This window comes from Athalia rosae, chromosome 2 (assembly GCF_917208135.1).
Source record: "Athalia rosae chromosome 2, iyAthRosa1.1, whole genome shotgun sequence".
Classification (NCBI taxonomy): Eukaryota; Metazoa; Arthropoda; class Insecta; order Hymenoptera; family Athaliidae; genus Athalia; species Athalia rosae.
In genome coordinates this window covers 20,162,390-20,176,213 of record NC_064027.1, presented here as the reverse complement: position 1 = coordinate 20,176,213, position 13,824 = coordinate 20,162,390, and the positions used below count along the sequence as shown (strand labels likewise).

Below are 13,824 nucleotides of genomic sequence, written 5' to 3'. Positions count from 1 at the left end.
GCTGCATACATTTAGGCGTTCCAAGAGAAGTCCTAATTTTTCAAACCTAGTTTCTTACGGTCATTTAGAATAAATTTAATTGGTATCAGTGATGTTAAAAAAAGTGAAAAATCATGTCGAATTCGACAATCGGAGAACGTCATGTATTTCTCGTTCTCATCTTCTGTGCAGCTAACGACGATTTCGCATCGATTAGAAGTATTTTCGTTGAGGAACTAGGCTGCAAAAAATCGTTTTCGATGTTTCCTCGAAGCATTTATGCGAAAGTCAGTTTTTCGAGCGTCCCTTCGAACGTTGTCACAATTCATTGTTGTCTGATATAAATTGAACCGTGGTTCGAACCAAATGGGTTGTGGCATCATCCCTGTTGGTACCCATATACCTTCGAAATATTTACCAACAAACATACCCTACCGCAATACTCGTACGTACATTCTACCTTACTATCGAATCCAACTCCTCTGAATTACCGACCGACGGTCGCGTACCCTCGGAAAAAACCTATGTATGGTGTCTTGCCGGGCAATGTTAAGTGAGCTAAGTAACTATACGAGGTAAGCACAGCTGTGCGAAAGAATTTCTTTGCAAAGCACCCGAAGAGGGGTATTTATCACCACTAGAAATTCGCTTACCTTATGAAGAAACGTCGGAATGTCTGTTAACTGCTGAAGAATAGCGAAACGCGGGCTTGCGGGCGGTATTTCGTGTTTCAACAGAATATGTCCATCGCAAGATATCGAGAAGATTGGGAATTATTCAATGAAATAAGTTCGAAAGAAGTAATGAAATGCATTGCCTATTTACTGATATGTATGTGACCGTGTGTATAATCTTCAAATATTGAAAACAATTCTACAACAAATTTTCAACACGTACATCTGACATACAGATTTCTGTTTTTGTTACTTTATTCTTCTTCTCTTCTTCTTCATGTATTAATGTTTCATATATTTGCAAACAATGATGAAATTATTATTTACCTTCGTTACTTTACCGTAATTATTATCACGTATATATCCATATACATATATACAATGCATGCGTCAAAGTAATTATAATAATTTTGTGTACTTTGGTTTTTTTTTTTCAATAGATCGTTCGATAATTTTTTTATCAATAAATAATCATTCGGTTCGAACAATATGCAGTAATTTATTCATCACTCTGCAGTGCCATACCATGATACGATTCGATCTTAAAAGATATTTATAGTTAATTCATGTTTTAACAGAAAAAAAAAAGAAAAAAAAATATTATATCTGAATTACCGTTACGTATCCCCTCTCATTTAAAAGAGGAAGCAAGCCTCATACGTTCTGGTAATTCCTAAAAATCTCTTGCTAATTTATTCTTTCATCGCATACCCTAACAATCAGAACTGAAACGTCTAGTTTCGTGTCGTTAGAACGAAGAGACGAAATTAAGGAAGCAGATAGAATTCTGCAATAAGTTTGCGCATCGAAGTGGTAGATATTTTTATCTACCGAGAGAAGACAATTCCTACTGAAATAACTGTAATTATTTTACATAATTTACAATAATTGATATTTACTACAACAGTAATTTAACAACAGCTATTCCACAACGATTGTTACATCGACAAAATTACAATGAGTTTATTAAAGATAGAAGTTCATAGAAATCGCAATATGTATAGAGAAAGAGTGAAGATTAGTAGAAGAATCATTTAAATTTAGTGCGATTAGATTGGTGCAGCTGCGATCTCTGAAGAAGATTATCTAATTTCTTTTCATATATAATAGGAAATTTTTCAGTTATAATATAGATGTACGATAGATATTCTTCATAGCACACATATATATGTCTTTAATACCTATGATAATAACAATAATTGTAACATTAACAATAATAATTAGTTACAAGGTACCCAATGAGTAGCTTAAATAGTTTTGTCGAAGATATTTAGGATTTAGGATTACAAGGACGATTTATTTAGAGATGGATTTTTTAGATCAAATAAATTATAATGATAATAAATATTGTTCCTCTTCCAGCCTGGGGCTAAGTTTTACGATACTGTTACAAGTGAACGTTCACAACAGGTATGCATAAAAAATTGAGTAACTCAAAAACTCAAAAGTTTAACAGGGTATAATTATCTTGACCGTACAACGTTAAGTTGAACGAGAAAAAAATCGATCGTCTCCAATTCTGTTGGAAAATGATATTGCAAAATTCTTCTGACAAATTATTCAATTTCAATTTTTCATCCTTTACCTAATATCGTTCATAGTATGGCACGTCTCTTCATCGGTAATTTAATAATCCTAATAATAACAGTAATAAAATAATTCTTCACGTATACATATAGGATATGTACTGTATATAGGTAATGTACGAAGGTCAAAGGTGGTAGTCTTTCTCTTTATTTATTTTTCATTCTAATAGATTCAGATTTAGACTCGAAAATCAACCTAATTTTCAATACAAACGTGTGCAAATTAATCATCAATTAATTAATCATCAGTTAATCATCGTACTCGTGGTACAAAATGATAAATTATCACCATCGTCCGCAATACAATTCTTTCGTGTCCTTCCTTTGAGAATTTTTTTTTTTTTGGTTTTTTCATACAAATAATGTGTTCATCGTATCTACGCAACGTAATATTTTCTTCTATTTTTCTCTTCAAAGATATATATTTATTGTACATATTTATAGAGATCTATATAATTCTTTTTCCTTTCTTTTTTTCTTTTATTATTCGGGTTCACAGTAATATTAATACTGACGTAGGCTTTTTCATTATACATAGACACACAGTTACATATATGCCTTTAAATGCACACTATATATATGTAGGAATGCGTATATATCATCATACTTCAGCATATTGGTCAATAAAGTAATGACAATAATAATAATAATAATAATAATAATAATAATAACGTTAATAATATTAGTAATAAAAAAATAAGTTGGCTACCGTTTTCAAATGATCTCTTCTCTTTTTCCCTTATCCCTCGTTACTTTTTTCTTAGTTCGGATGCAGAGGGGAAAGTTGAATACTAACGGTCTATGAGAAAACTACTGCAGGATATCTGAAACATTAGGAAACAGAAGAAAATGGTGGTATTATCACTGTGTTAACATCAATAATGATAACAATTATTCGTTATCATTGATAAATTGGAATAGATTAATAATGGTGAATGTGTAGAGAAAAGTAACGATCAGAGTTGTCCGTTTGATTATATGTATAAATATTTTTTTTTAATTTCATTTTATTTTCCAATTGAAATTATTCGTACGAAACGCTTTCCGTTGCACAGCGAAATGTGGAGGGTTGTTCGAGCAAAGAAACGAAGTAGAAAGAAGGAGAAAGTAATGGTTGATCATAAATCTTTCAATTTTAAAAACTCTTCATAGTATACATATAATCCTAACTATAGCAGTTTTGTAGAACAAAGAAGTTAAAGTATAAAAAATTCGATACACATGTAACCACACGGTACAGTATTTTATATAGAGAGAGAGGGAGAGAGAAATTTATGGTGTAAGTTTGAAATGATTTGATACCAGAAGCGAAAAAAAGTTTAACACATATCGAGGTTGCCAACAACCACTGTCGCCCCCTACTGAGGTCGAAATTTTTTATTTCCAGTCAAAGAGTTGTCGGTGAAAAAAGTGGAGTTAACTTTCTGTTTAAATTTGAAGAATGCTCTTTTGATATGTCCTCAAATTATACGTATGAAATTATGAAGCGAAATTCAGAATGATTAAAAGAAAAATCACGTCCAATACAATCGGGGGCGATATAAAGAAATAAAACCCTCATAGTTGTGAAAAGTTTTAGGTTTTTGTTGTTTCAATAACAAAAATCCACAGATTTCTTATTCATTTCCGATATCGTTCAAATTTTGCGACCACGCAGTTTTCTTGCGGGAGTTGCGGCTTATGCGACGTATATGTACATAGGTATAGCAGAGGAGTGTTAAATATCGCGGGTATTTGGTTAGCCGCAATTCCTTGAGAGATAGATATAATGTTATATTTGCACTTGAGCACGCGTTCCTGATGCACATTGCTTTTTATTCCCCTCGGGAAACCGTAACCACGCGACGTATAGGTGTGCATGAATAATATATTTCATCGTGCGATACGAAAGTCGAGCTAAATGCGAGAGGAGTTCGTCATCCGGTGCAAAACAAAATAATTCGTGTAATTTTTTGCGTAAATTCTCTTCAAAAGGAGGAATTTGGAAAATTCTTCTCGATCTCTTTCTTTGCACGTATATTCTTTTATTTTTACATTTCAATTGACGGAACTCGGGGGAAGAATAAGATGAAGGAAATAACAAAAGATTACGTAAATACATGTAATTTCCGACTCACCTAAGTTACCTAGCGTGGGCGATATTTGCGATTTATTATCGATCCTTTCGATTTCGTTGATTAACTCATCACTTCCGTTTAGGTCCTGATGATCGTTATTATCAACGGGACGATGCAATGTTTCCGGTAACCATTTTTTCCCTCTAACACCAACGAATTTACCTCTTATTTCCCATCTAGGATTTTTTTTCCCACGTGTACCAAAGAAACCGAAAGCTGGTGATCGTTTTTCAAATTGTTGTCCGACAATATAATCCTTTGGTATTATAACGCGATCGTCATCTTTCTTACCCCGCATTCCTGTTAAAAAAAAGTAAATGTGGAAAAATTTATTTACTTCTGGCGATCGATTACGGTTCGATACGGGAAAACTTTCCAAAATTACGAATAATGTAGCTACAAGTGTTGACGAAAAAATCATTTTTCTTTACACAGATTATAAATGGATGATTGATGAGCTTTTCTGTTATTTGCGGATGAAAAAAATACGTCCGATCGAGTGAGTGGTTCTTTTAATCTAACCTTGGAACCCCATAGGCGCTCTTTTATCAAAGTCGGTGTTAACTCCGTAAGCAGAAGTGTCTGAAGTATCTTCATCTTGCAATATATGTAGGTCCTTCTTTCCCCGCATTCCTTGGAACCCCATAGGGGCTCTTTTATCCCAGTCGTACTCTTCGGCCGCTTTTTTACCCCGCATTCCATGGAATCCCATCGGAGCCCGCTTCTCGTATTCTTCAAGAAAATTTTCTAGGCTACTCAAACCGCCGCCACCACCGCTACTGTCCTTTTTTCCTCTCATCCCCTGAAAATAAGGAAAAACGAAACAAAGGTTTGAATAAAAGAAAACGTGTAAGTTCCAACTCGAGGAATTCTCTATTTTTTCATCTACATCGGTGGGGGAGTCAGAAGTAGCGAGAGATAATTGACCATCAGATGTTGATAATTCAACCGTGTAGTTGTATTCAATTGAAATCGTTCAAAACCAATCGAAATTTAGTTTCCAACGTCGAGGAAATCTCCGCAAAAGATCTCCGGAAGTTCGTTCGGTTTACCTTTGAAAAGGTCACTTACTAAATTATGAAGGCCTTACATCTCCGTGTTTTGTCACGTAGTTAGAAAATCGGTCAACGAATCAATGAAATCGAATTCCCCGACAGAATTAAATATTTGTCGGAAAACCCTGGGCAATTTATTTCCTACGGGACTTTTTCATATACCTGTGCCACGTATGTACCTGTGATACATGTTTCTCGTCGTTTCGTTTTTTAGTGGTTTATTTTTTTTCTTCAACATCGCGGTTTCGCGGCGGTACAAGGTGAGATATTTTTCTCGAATTTTCTGTGACAGGGGAAATCTGTTTGAAGTGGTTAAAAACATGGACCCACCTGAAACCCCATGACGGCACGTTTTTCTAGTTCCTCGATTTCGTCCTGAAGGCTCTTCTTACCACGCATACCTTGGAATCCCATGGGAGCACGTTTGTCCCAGTCTGAATCAACTTCGTCCTTTTTACCCCGCATGCCCTGGAAGCCCATCATCATAGCCCGTTTCTCATAATCGTCGGGGTATTCCAGAGAAGATAGGTAAGTTTTTTTCCCTCTCATTCCCTGAAATCCCATCGGCGCGCGTTTTTCAATCTCCTCCATGACCTGTTGCATTGAGATAAATTCAACGGTTGGTTTTTTTTTTTTTTTCTATAGATTCGCAAATTATTTTTTCTTCTATTTTGTAGTTTTGTTTTTTTTTTTTTTTTTTTTTTTTTACAGCGAGACGATATAATACGTATAAACACCTCTTCCATGGATTTTTTTCCCCTCATTCCTTGAAATCCCATTGGGGCCCTTTTGTAAAGTTCATCGTCACTGATTGCCTTCTTTCCACGCATACCCTGGAATCCCATTCTCGCCCTCTTATCGTAGTCCTCTTGAATAAAGTTGTCGAGCTGAAAATTATCATCGATATTAGATTTGAGGAAGTCCTTTTTCCCCCCTCATTTCCTGAAATCCCGTACCAGATGCACGTTTCATATCGTTATCCTCGCGGCTAAAAATTTCATCAATGTCCGGAGGCATGACGATAGTATCACTTTTTACCCCTCATCCCCCCGGGGGGTTCGGAATTCATTTTTTTTTTTTTCCATATGAACGTAACAACACAAATACAACTAAGGCAATGAAATGTATCGAGATAACTTATAGTTCACGCGTATCTATATGTCGTACCTGAAATCCCATTGGCGCTCGTTTGGAATAATCATCGTGGTTTTCCGACGCTGCTGAGGTCAGAAGGTCCTTCTTTCCTCGCATACCCTGAAATCCCATGGGGGCTCGTTTGACCGGCACAGCATCGCCGTTAGGCGATTTTTCTCCAAGTGCGGATGTAAATACTACACCGAGTATGAGGACGGAACGAAAAAACATTCTGAAACAAAAAAGAGCGTCACTAATAGCGTATATTTTGTCAGGGCACATTTCGCCGCACCGTACGAAATCACGTTGTTTCGCTTCTGATAATTCCGTCATTTTTATAAATCAAATACGCCAGAGGAATAAATATGTGTTCAGACATCCTCGAATATGTAGGGTGAACACCGCCGAAGGGTCGTGTTCTTGACACATCTCTTACATAGGGTGCAAAAATAGCCCTTCAAACCGTTTCTCAAGTAGAGTCCATTCCCAGTTAATTTCGGCGATTCTACACGGTTTGTTCTTCCTAACGCGAAATAATCCGATCTCTTTCACTCTTTTTCTATTCAGTTTTTCCTTTCTCTCTCTCTTCTTTTTACCTCCTTCTTTGTTTGGGTTGTGTTTTTTTTTTTTTTTTTTTTTTTTGTTTTTTTTCATTTCGTTTCGTTTTCTCATTTTGTTCGTGTACGTTGTAAGGGATGTTTGTCCCTAAGGCGGTTAGTTCTGTGAGTGTTTTACCCTGTTTTTCTTATGGACTATTATACTATACCACGAAGACTACACTGATCATGACACGGGTGTACGTTCAACTTCTCCTTTACCTTTTCTTCTTCTTCTTATTCTTCTTCTTATTCTTATTCTCTTCAGGAATAGGTGAATTCTGCTCCTCTTTATTCGACGCTAAGCTTTTTCCAGACTCTGAAGTTGCACTTTATTCTACCTCCACCCCTCCTCCTCCCTCGCCTCGTTCTCCATCCCCCTTTTATATTGTACGTAATACGGAAAGCTTTGATAAACTCGAAGCATCCAATGAACCACGTCACTGATCACCAGATAAATTTCTCTCTTCTCATGTACTCCTTCCCCCCCCTTCCCCCTAAAAGGCTATTTAAAACCGAATCAATATACCTTTCTCTTCGTCTATGTCGAGGTGCATTTTATACACGTACGGGGGTTATTCGAATACCTATATCGGCGGGGAAGGGGAGGGGGCGTAGGGGATCTAATTTACCGCTAATAATATTTCACCTGTCAACCTTCCTAATTCTCTCCTCTTAATCTCCCAATTAGAGAAGCTAGTTAGGTAGAGTTGACGGTGTTTTATTTCCTGGACGCACGTCGTCCGACAAAGTCTTTATACATCGCTACGCGCGAGAAGGACGGAGGGGAAATTTCGTCATCCGATGTGGACGAAGTCAGTCTCTCGGCTTGTCTACTTTTTGTACCCAATCGAAACTCTCCAAGCTTCCCACTCGTTGCGTGTGAGCACGTTTTAGTTATTCCTAGCGGCAGGTGGTTTTCAGAGTTCAACCCTTCGGGGCTTGATCCGGTCTTCGACTTTGAATTCGACCCCGCGTAACTTCACCGTGTCGTCTTATTCTCTTCGGCTTCTCTCTCGTCCGGTAGGTGCAACGTGTTGTCATTAAGCTCCGAAAAGTAACTTTCCACTCACCTGTCAGTGTACCGAACTGAAATTCGAGTCAGTTATAATGCTAATCGATATAATCAAACTTCCCCAATTTCCCAAATCCTAAATTTGTTTTGTATTTTTGATCCCAAATGTTGATGAGAAAAGTTCACACAAGTCTAGCAAGAAAAAATCTAACCCGAAAACTGATCACCGAACAAGGTTATTGTTGCGATTGCGATTATCATTGACAGTGTTGCTGTTATTGTTATCATAATTTTCTTTTCTCTTTTCAAGCACATTCAACCGGGTGCGCGCGGGGGTGAAAAATAACCGGCGGGGCTTTGTGCGGAATTTAAGGCGCTGCTACTTTTAACGGGAAGTAAAAATCCTTATACGGTTGTGTGTGTGTGTGTGCTTGAAAAACCGACACGCGATCGGGTAGAGAAAATATGTTATTAGAAGAACTTGGCACGCAATCTTATGCGGTATTAATACACGTACGTATACATATAAGATCCGTAAATCCGAAACACTCGTTCTTCGTTTGTCCGTTTGAGCTTGCGAAAATTTAATCTCGACGTTAACGTTCAACCGGAATGGTAGGGTGATTCAAATTTTTCTATAAATATGGGGGCGATCCATCGATTGACTTTATCGTCGCGCTTTCGTTTACGGATTGATAAGAAATAAGAGAGTGAAAAAAGAGAGGAAAAAATACCGCGGTACTCGTCGAATCAAAATCCTATATATATATATCATCTGTTTTATCATCACTTTGTGAGCTTTCGCAATTTACCGTGGACGAAAGGAAGCTTTCATAAATTATTGTTGCTTTTTATCTCACTAAGAGCTTTTATCGACTCCATATATACATCTGTTCGCCTCTTTTCTCTTTTCCTTTCCTGATTACTGCATAATCTGTGTATTATAAATTATACTTCCGTCGTACTTTCGCGAATCCCATAAATATACGTGTATACATGTAGTAGATGGTTTAATATTAATACGCTACGCTATTAACGGCATATTAGCAACTCGTATTCATTAGTTGTACGTGTACACGCATTACGTACAATTTGCCCACGGCCGGCATTTAGGGTAATTCTTTCTGCTTTGCAAAAACAAGAAGAGAATCACTCGTGATTTATGCGAATAAAAGTACTGTAAAGTGAAGCAACGAGTGAGTTATGCTGAATCGCTGTTCGTTACAATCGGGTATTCCCGCTCTACATATACATATATACATACATATATATGTATATTATCAAACACATGTAATATAAGTATACGATCTATGTGTTTTATATTCATTTATTCATACCACCTCGACAGCCCGTTTGTTTAGCAAAAGTAAACCGTAAATACGTAAGCTAACCCTTAACGAACTTCGCATCGGAACCTATCACAATATTATGAAAGGAATTTATAATTTTAGTGATAATCGAGGAGATTTTAATTTTACACCCCTTGTATGTGAAGCAAACGAGAAAAAGTGTTATTTTTTTTTTGTTCGACCCTCTGCACACATTCTCTTATGAATTTTACTCCGTACGAATGGCAGCTTTTTACCTCCTCATCTTTCGATGGGCAAAGTGGCTTCCTCGAGTAGGTACGTAACCGACCTATACAAGCAGCGGTTAATAGACGAAAGGCTTGTCGCGTGGAACGTAAAACGTTGAAACAAAAGAAATTCAAAAACCTCGTGTAAGGGGTTGTAAACGTTGGCAACGGTAGCGGGGTTGAAGGATAGAGATCTCGAACTTGAGCGAAAACAAAAAAAGAAATCATTTTATTTATTTTTTTTTTCTTCTGTCGCTACCTCTACCCGGAGGGCTCTTATGTTTCGCACAACGTGTTCTCCGGAGGGAAGATCTTATCGTGATATTTATACACGCTATTTTTTGAGGATCGTTTACAGCTCGTTTGAAATTATAAAAGTCAATGGAAAAATTGAGTGCAACTCGTTCGTGGAGTGAGGAAATCTTGGTAGGGTTAATTGGTATCATCGATCGATTGTGTTTTCTAAACGGCTGGTGATGGTCGCGAATTTGGAATGCAACCGTTATAAAGTTTGCTTTAAAGGTGAGTTTAAATTTCTTGACGTAATGTAACGAGGAGTGACGGGAAAGAGAGAGGAGGAGGGGGAGGGGGGAGGGGGGGGGGAAGGGAGAGAAAACCGTAATGTTTAATTACCCTGATAATTGTTGAATCTTGGCCTAAGCGCAATCATTAAGCGTTTCCATTTACCGGCGCTATGGACGGGTTTCCTCAAGCTGTATTTGCATGCAACTCAGAGTTGCCAATTTGCGAAGCAATCTGACTATTACCTGATTACCTTCTGCGGTAAGCTCTAAACTCGAGCTTACCCTCAACCACCTTTACCTCACTTTCCACCTCTAGACCGAAGTTACTAAACACCCGACGACGACCTCGTCTCAATGTTATATAGTGCGAAAATGCATGCAACTCTCAACGTACATACGTATGTACATACACGTTTGTATACGCGTAGATTTGATTGCTTTATTGATCGAAAGTTGAGAATCGGAGTTACGCAACCTACGGATCGAGTATACTTTAAACTTTTGGAAAGTAAAAGTGAAGTAGAAGAAAAATTAATGTTAGTACTCCAAGTGATTGAATTTATTGTGCATGTTCGATCTGAAATTAAGTTGTGAGGACAATCATATTTGCAAACTAAACATTTGGTTCGAACTGGAAGATTGTTAATGTTTGTCATTTTGTTAACTGTTCTGGCAATGTCTCTGTTTGATTTGAACATTTTTAAATAATTAGTAGCCATCTGCGGAAGGCCTTTTCCGCTTGAACGTACTTCATCTTTGAGTGTTTTCGATTCCGTTTACTGTTTGAGGGATACGTCGTTGTTGCACCAGATCGTTCCATAACCGAAGAAGTTTCGCTCCCCTCCATCTGGTATTCAGCCTTTGATATAAACGAGGTGATTAATTGTATCACCCGAGGTAGAGAGAGAGAGAGAGAGAGATAGAGAGAGAGAGAACTTTGGATGAATGTTTAAATTTTATCGCTGATGAGTTTCATCGATCTCCTATTAAGTATTAAAGTTAATTTGATTTATTTATTTAGCATCGAGTGGAAATGTCTTTTCACTTTTAAGAATTATTACAATCCTCCTTATAGAAAAACTCGTCACTCTAACGAACGCCTTACGGCTTGCCGGCCAATTAGTCGCAAAGTTCATTAGACTCTGTAAGCGATCAAGAAACTTTTTTTTCTCAACCACCCCACGTAATGCTCGTAAACTCGTCGATCTTGCCAGAACGAATTTCGAACATTCAACAGATTTTTTACCCGCAACTGCCAATTATCACCGTGAGATTTCGTAAGCACGGTAGATCAGGATCGTAACAATTGCGATATCGATGGCTCGCATTTTTTCAATGAATGCTCATCACTTTCCTTTTACACGTGAACAAGGTTGCAGTAATTCATCCGATCGTTAAATCTTAAAAAATTACCCTCGAAGGGAAATGAGAAAAAGCAGCACACTTGAGGTGGGAACTTCGCTTTTATTTTACGAATATCCTTCGATGAGAAAGTTTTATAAAATAAATTGATGTTAGACTGGAGAAGCGACAGCTAAATATTTTCACATGTTCCACTCGAATACCGATCTGTATGGAAACGATTCACATATTGTCTGTCGACGTTCCCCTATTTTAACAACCCACTAAGGTCGCGCTTGAAATGTCCGATCGTTTGAAAGTTAAGCACGTGTTCAATCTCAAGAGAAAGTTGTAAACCATTCAAAGTTGTATTTCATCGTAGCAACACAATAATAGAACCATATGGATAGAAAAATATAGGACTAAAAAAAAACTATCGAATAAAACTCAGTAACAAATGTGTGAATAAAATATACGAAGACGTAAATACAAAGCGTCGCTTCGTCGACCGAAAAATAGATCCAAAAATGAAAAAAAAAAAAAAATGGAAAACAAGAGACCCTTGAGGTTGGTTTTCCAGAACAACTCGAATCGAGATAGTTTCCACATTCCGATATCCAGCCGTGAGTTTTCAACCGGAATCGACGCACGGTGGACATTTTCCTTCGTATTCCCGATCGGGTTTCCACGTTGAGCTAACGAAGGTCTGAACGTAGGTCACGTTGTACCGAAAGCCAGTTTTTTTATCTCCTTTCACCCTGCAGTTTATACTGGATGCATTTTTATACAGAGTTAACGGGGGGCCTTTTTCTCCCTCCGGAGGAAAAATTAGAAGCTTTTTAGCTTTTACTCCGTTACTTTCTTTTTCTCTGTCGTTTGCTCTCCTGCAGGTCGGACATCGTCCCTTTCTTGGGCGGACCGAAACGGGAGGACTTTTGTCGAATTCGGATTTCATGGATTTCAATTTCGCGCAAAAATTCTCAAGAGTTTTCACCAAATCAGCTTCTCTGGCTTTCATGGCGGCGCAACTTTCCCCGACGTTTTTCACCCCCCTGCCCCTTTTTACCGGACACATCGAATCGAGATTTTCACAAGCACAGCTCGGCCTTGTTTCGGGCTCACGAAATTCTTCGTTTTTAACATTCTCACAACACCCTAAATCTTCGCCGAGAAACTGCTCTTTATTTTCCGGGACACGTTTCACCTTGAAAGTAAATTCCGTTCCCGAGGGATACGTCCTGGTCACGCTTTTCTCCGTACAACAACTGGGAGCAGGTGTTTCGGCTTCCCTTTCGACGAAATCCACGCATGATTCTAGCGTACGGTACTCTTCGGTCATATTACGCATCCCGTCTTCGTATTGAGACCAGTGAACGATCGGAGGAAAATCAGGACGCAAATCTGGTAGCGTTATCCCGCAGGGAGTTTCGCAACGCGAGGATAACACGCGCGAAGATATACGGGGCGATCCGCTCAACGCAGAAGTTTCGAAAGCTTCGCTCTCCATCATATTTCTAATGGACCTTTTGATCCTTTCGCAATTTTCCAAAAATTTTCTATAATCCGCAGCTGACAGTACGATTTCAGATTTATCGTTACGGCACGAATTCCGGCAAACAGTTCGGGGGCGTTTTTGCTGCTGTCGTCCGAATCTCGTCCGTCGATTCGCGGGACATCGAAATCTCCCGCTTTTTTCCGTGTCGCTCAAAATCTTTGCGAACCTCCGCAAGGACTCTTCGTCGCTCGTGTCAAAATCGACCGACCTTCGGACTCGATTTCCGCATCCCTCTTTTTCATCCCCCCGCGATTTCCGGCCACTCTTCGAAGACATTTTCCCGCACCCGCAGCGGCTTTTCAATGACCCAGGACCGGCGTCTTCGAGGCCGTCCGTGCAGCCCCGCGAGTAAGATTCCACGGAGTCCTCGGAGTGGATCCGAACGGTGACGTGAGACGAGTTGGGGAGTAAAGTTCTGCTTGCACTACCCGTTTCGGTTTCGCAGGGTTTCGAAAATGATATCGGGACGTTGTAGTCAACGGATTCTTCAGCTACGGTGGACGTCCTTTCGGTTTTGACGAGACGATTTCGTTTCCTCGACTTCCCGGAACTGGGTACAGACCCAGTTTTCCGACATTTCGGTCTAACGGAGGCGCAGAAGCAGCAACATTCCTTTTCGTTCGTATTACGACAGCCGCAATTTTCATACCGGAGATCGATCTCTGAACGACA

The 13,824-nt window shown here is 38.6% G+C and overlaps 1 protein-coding gene across 3 annotated transcripts in view; it reads right to left on the bottom strand.

Annotated features, from left to right (window-relative positions):
- Window positions 1–902: 902 nt before the first annotated feature.
- The window catches only part of LOC105689515 (tachykinins), a 39,376-nt gene continuing 26,454 nt past the window's right edge, over window positions 903–13,824 (bottom strand). Inside the window, exons 2-7 of one of the 3 annotated variants that reach the window (XM_020854205.2) lie at window positions 6,579–6,777; window positions 6,149–6,298; window positions 5,742–5,963; window positions 4,879–5,158; window positions 4,357–4,656; window positions 903–3,063 (exon numbers count right to left, since the gene is read on the bottom strand). In XM_020854205.2, the coding sequence (XP_020709864.2) occupies window positions 3,050–3,063; window positions 4,357–4,656; window positions 4,879–5,158; window positions 5,742–5,963; window positions 6,149–6,298; window positions 6,579–6,776 (1,164 nt within the window). In that variant the 5' untranslated portion in view covers window position 6,777 and the 3' untranslated portion in view covers window positions 903–3,049. Of the gene's footprint in view, window positions 3,064–4,356; window positions 4,657–4,878; window positions 5,159–5,741; window positions 6,006–6,148; window positions 6,299–6,578; window positions 6,778–13,824 lie in introns of all 3 variants that reach the window. The other 2 variants (XM_012406576.3, XM_012406577.3) reach the window with 2 other exon arrangements.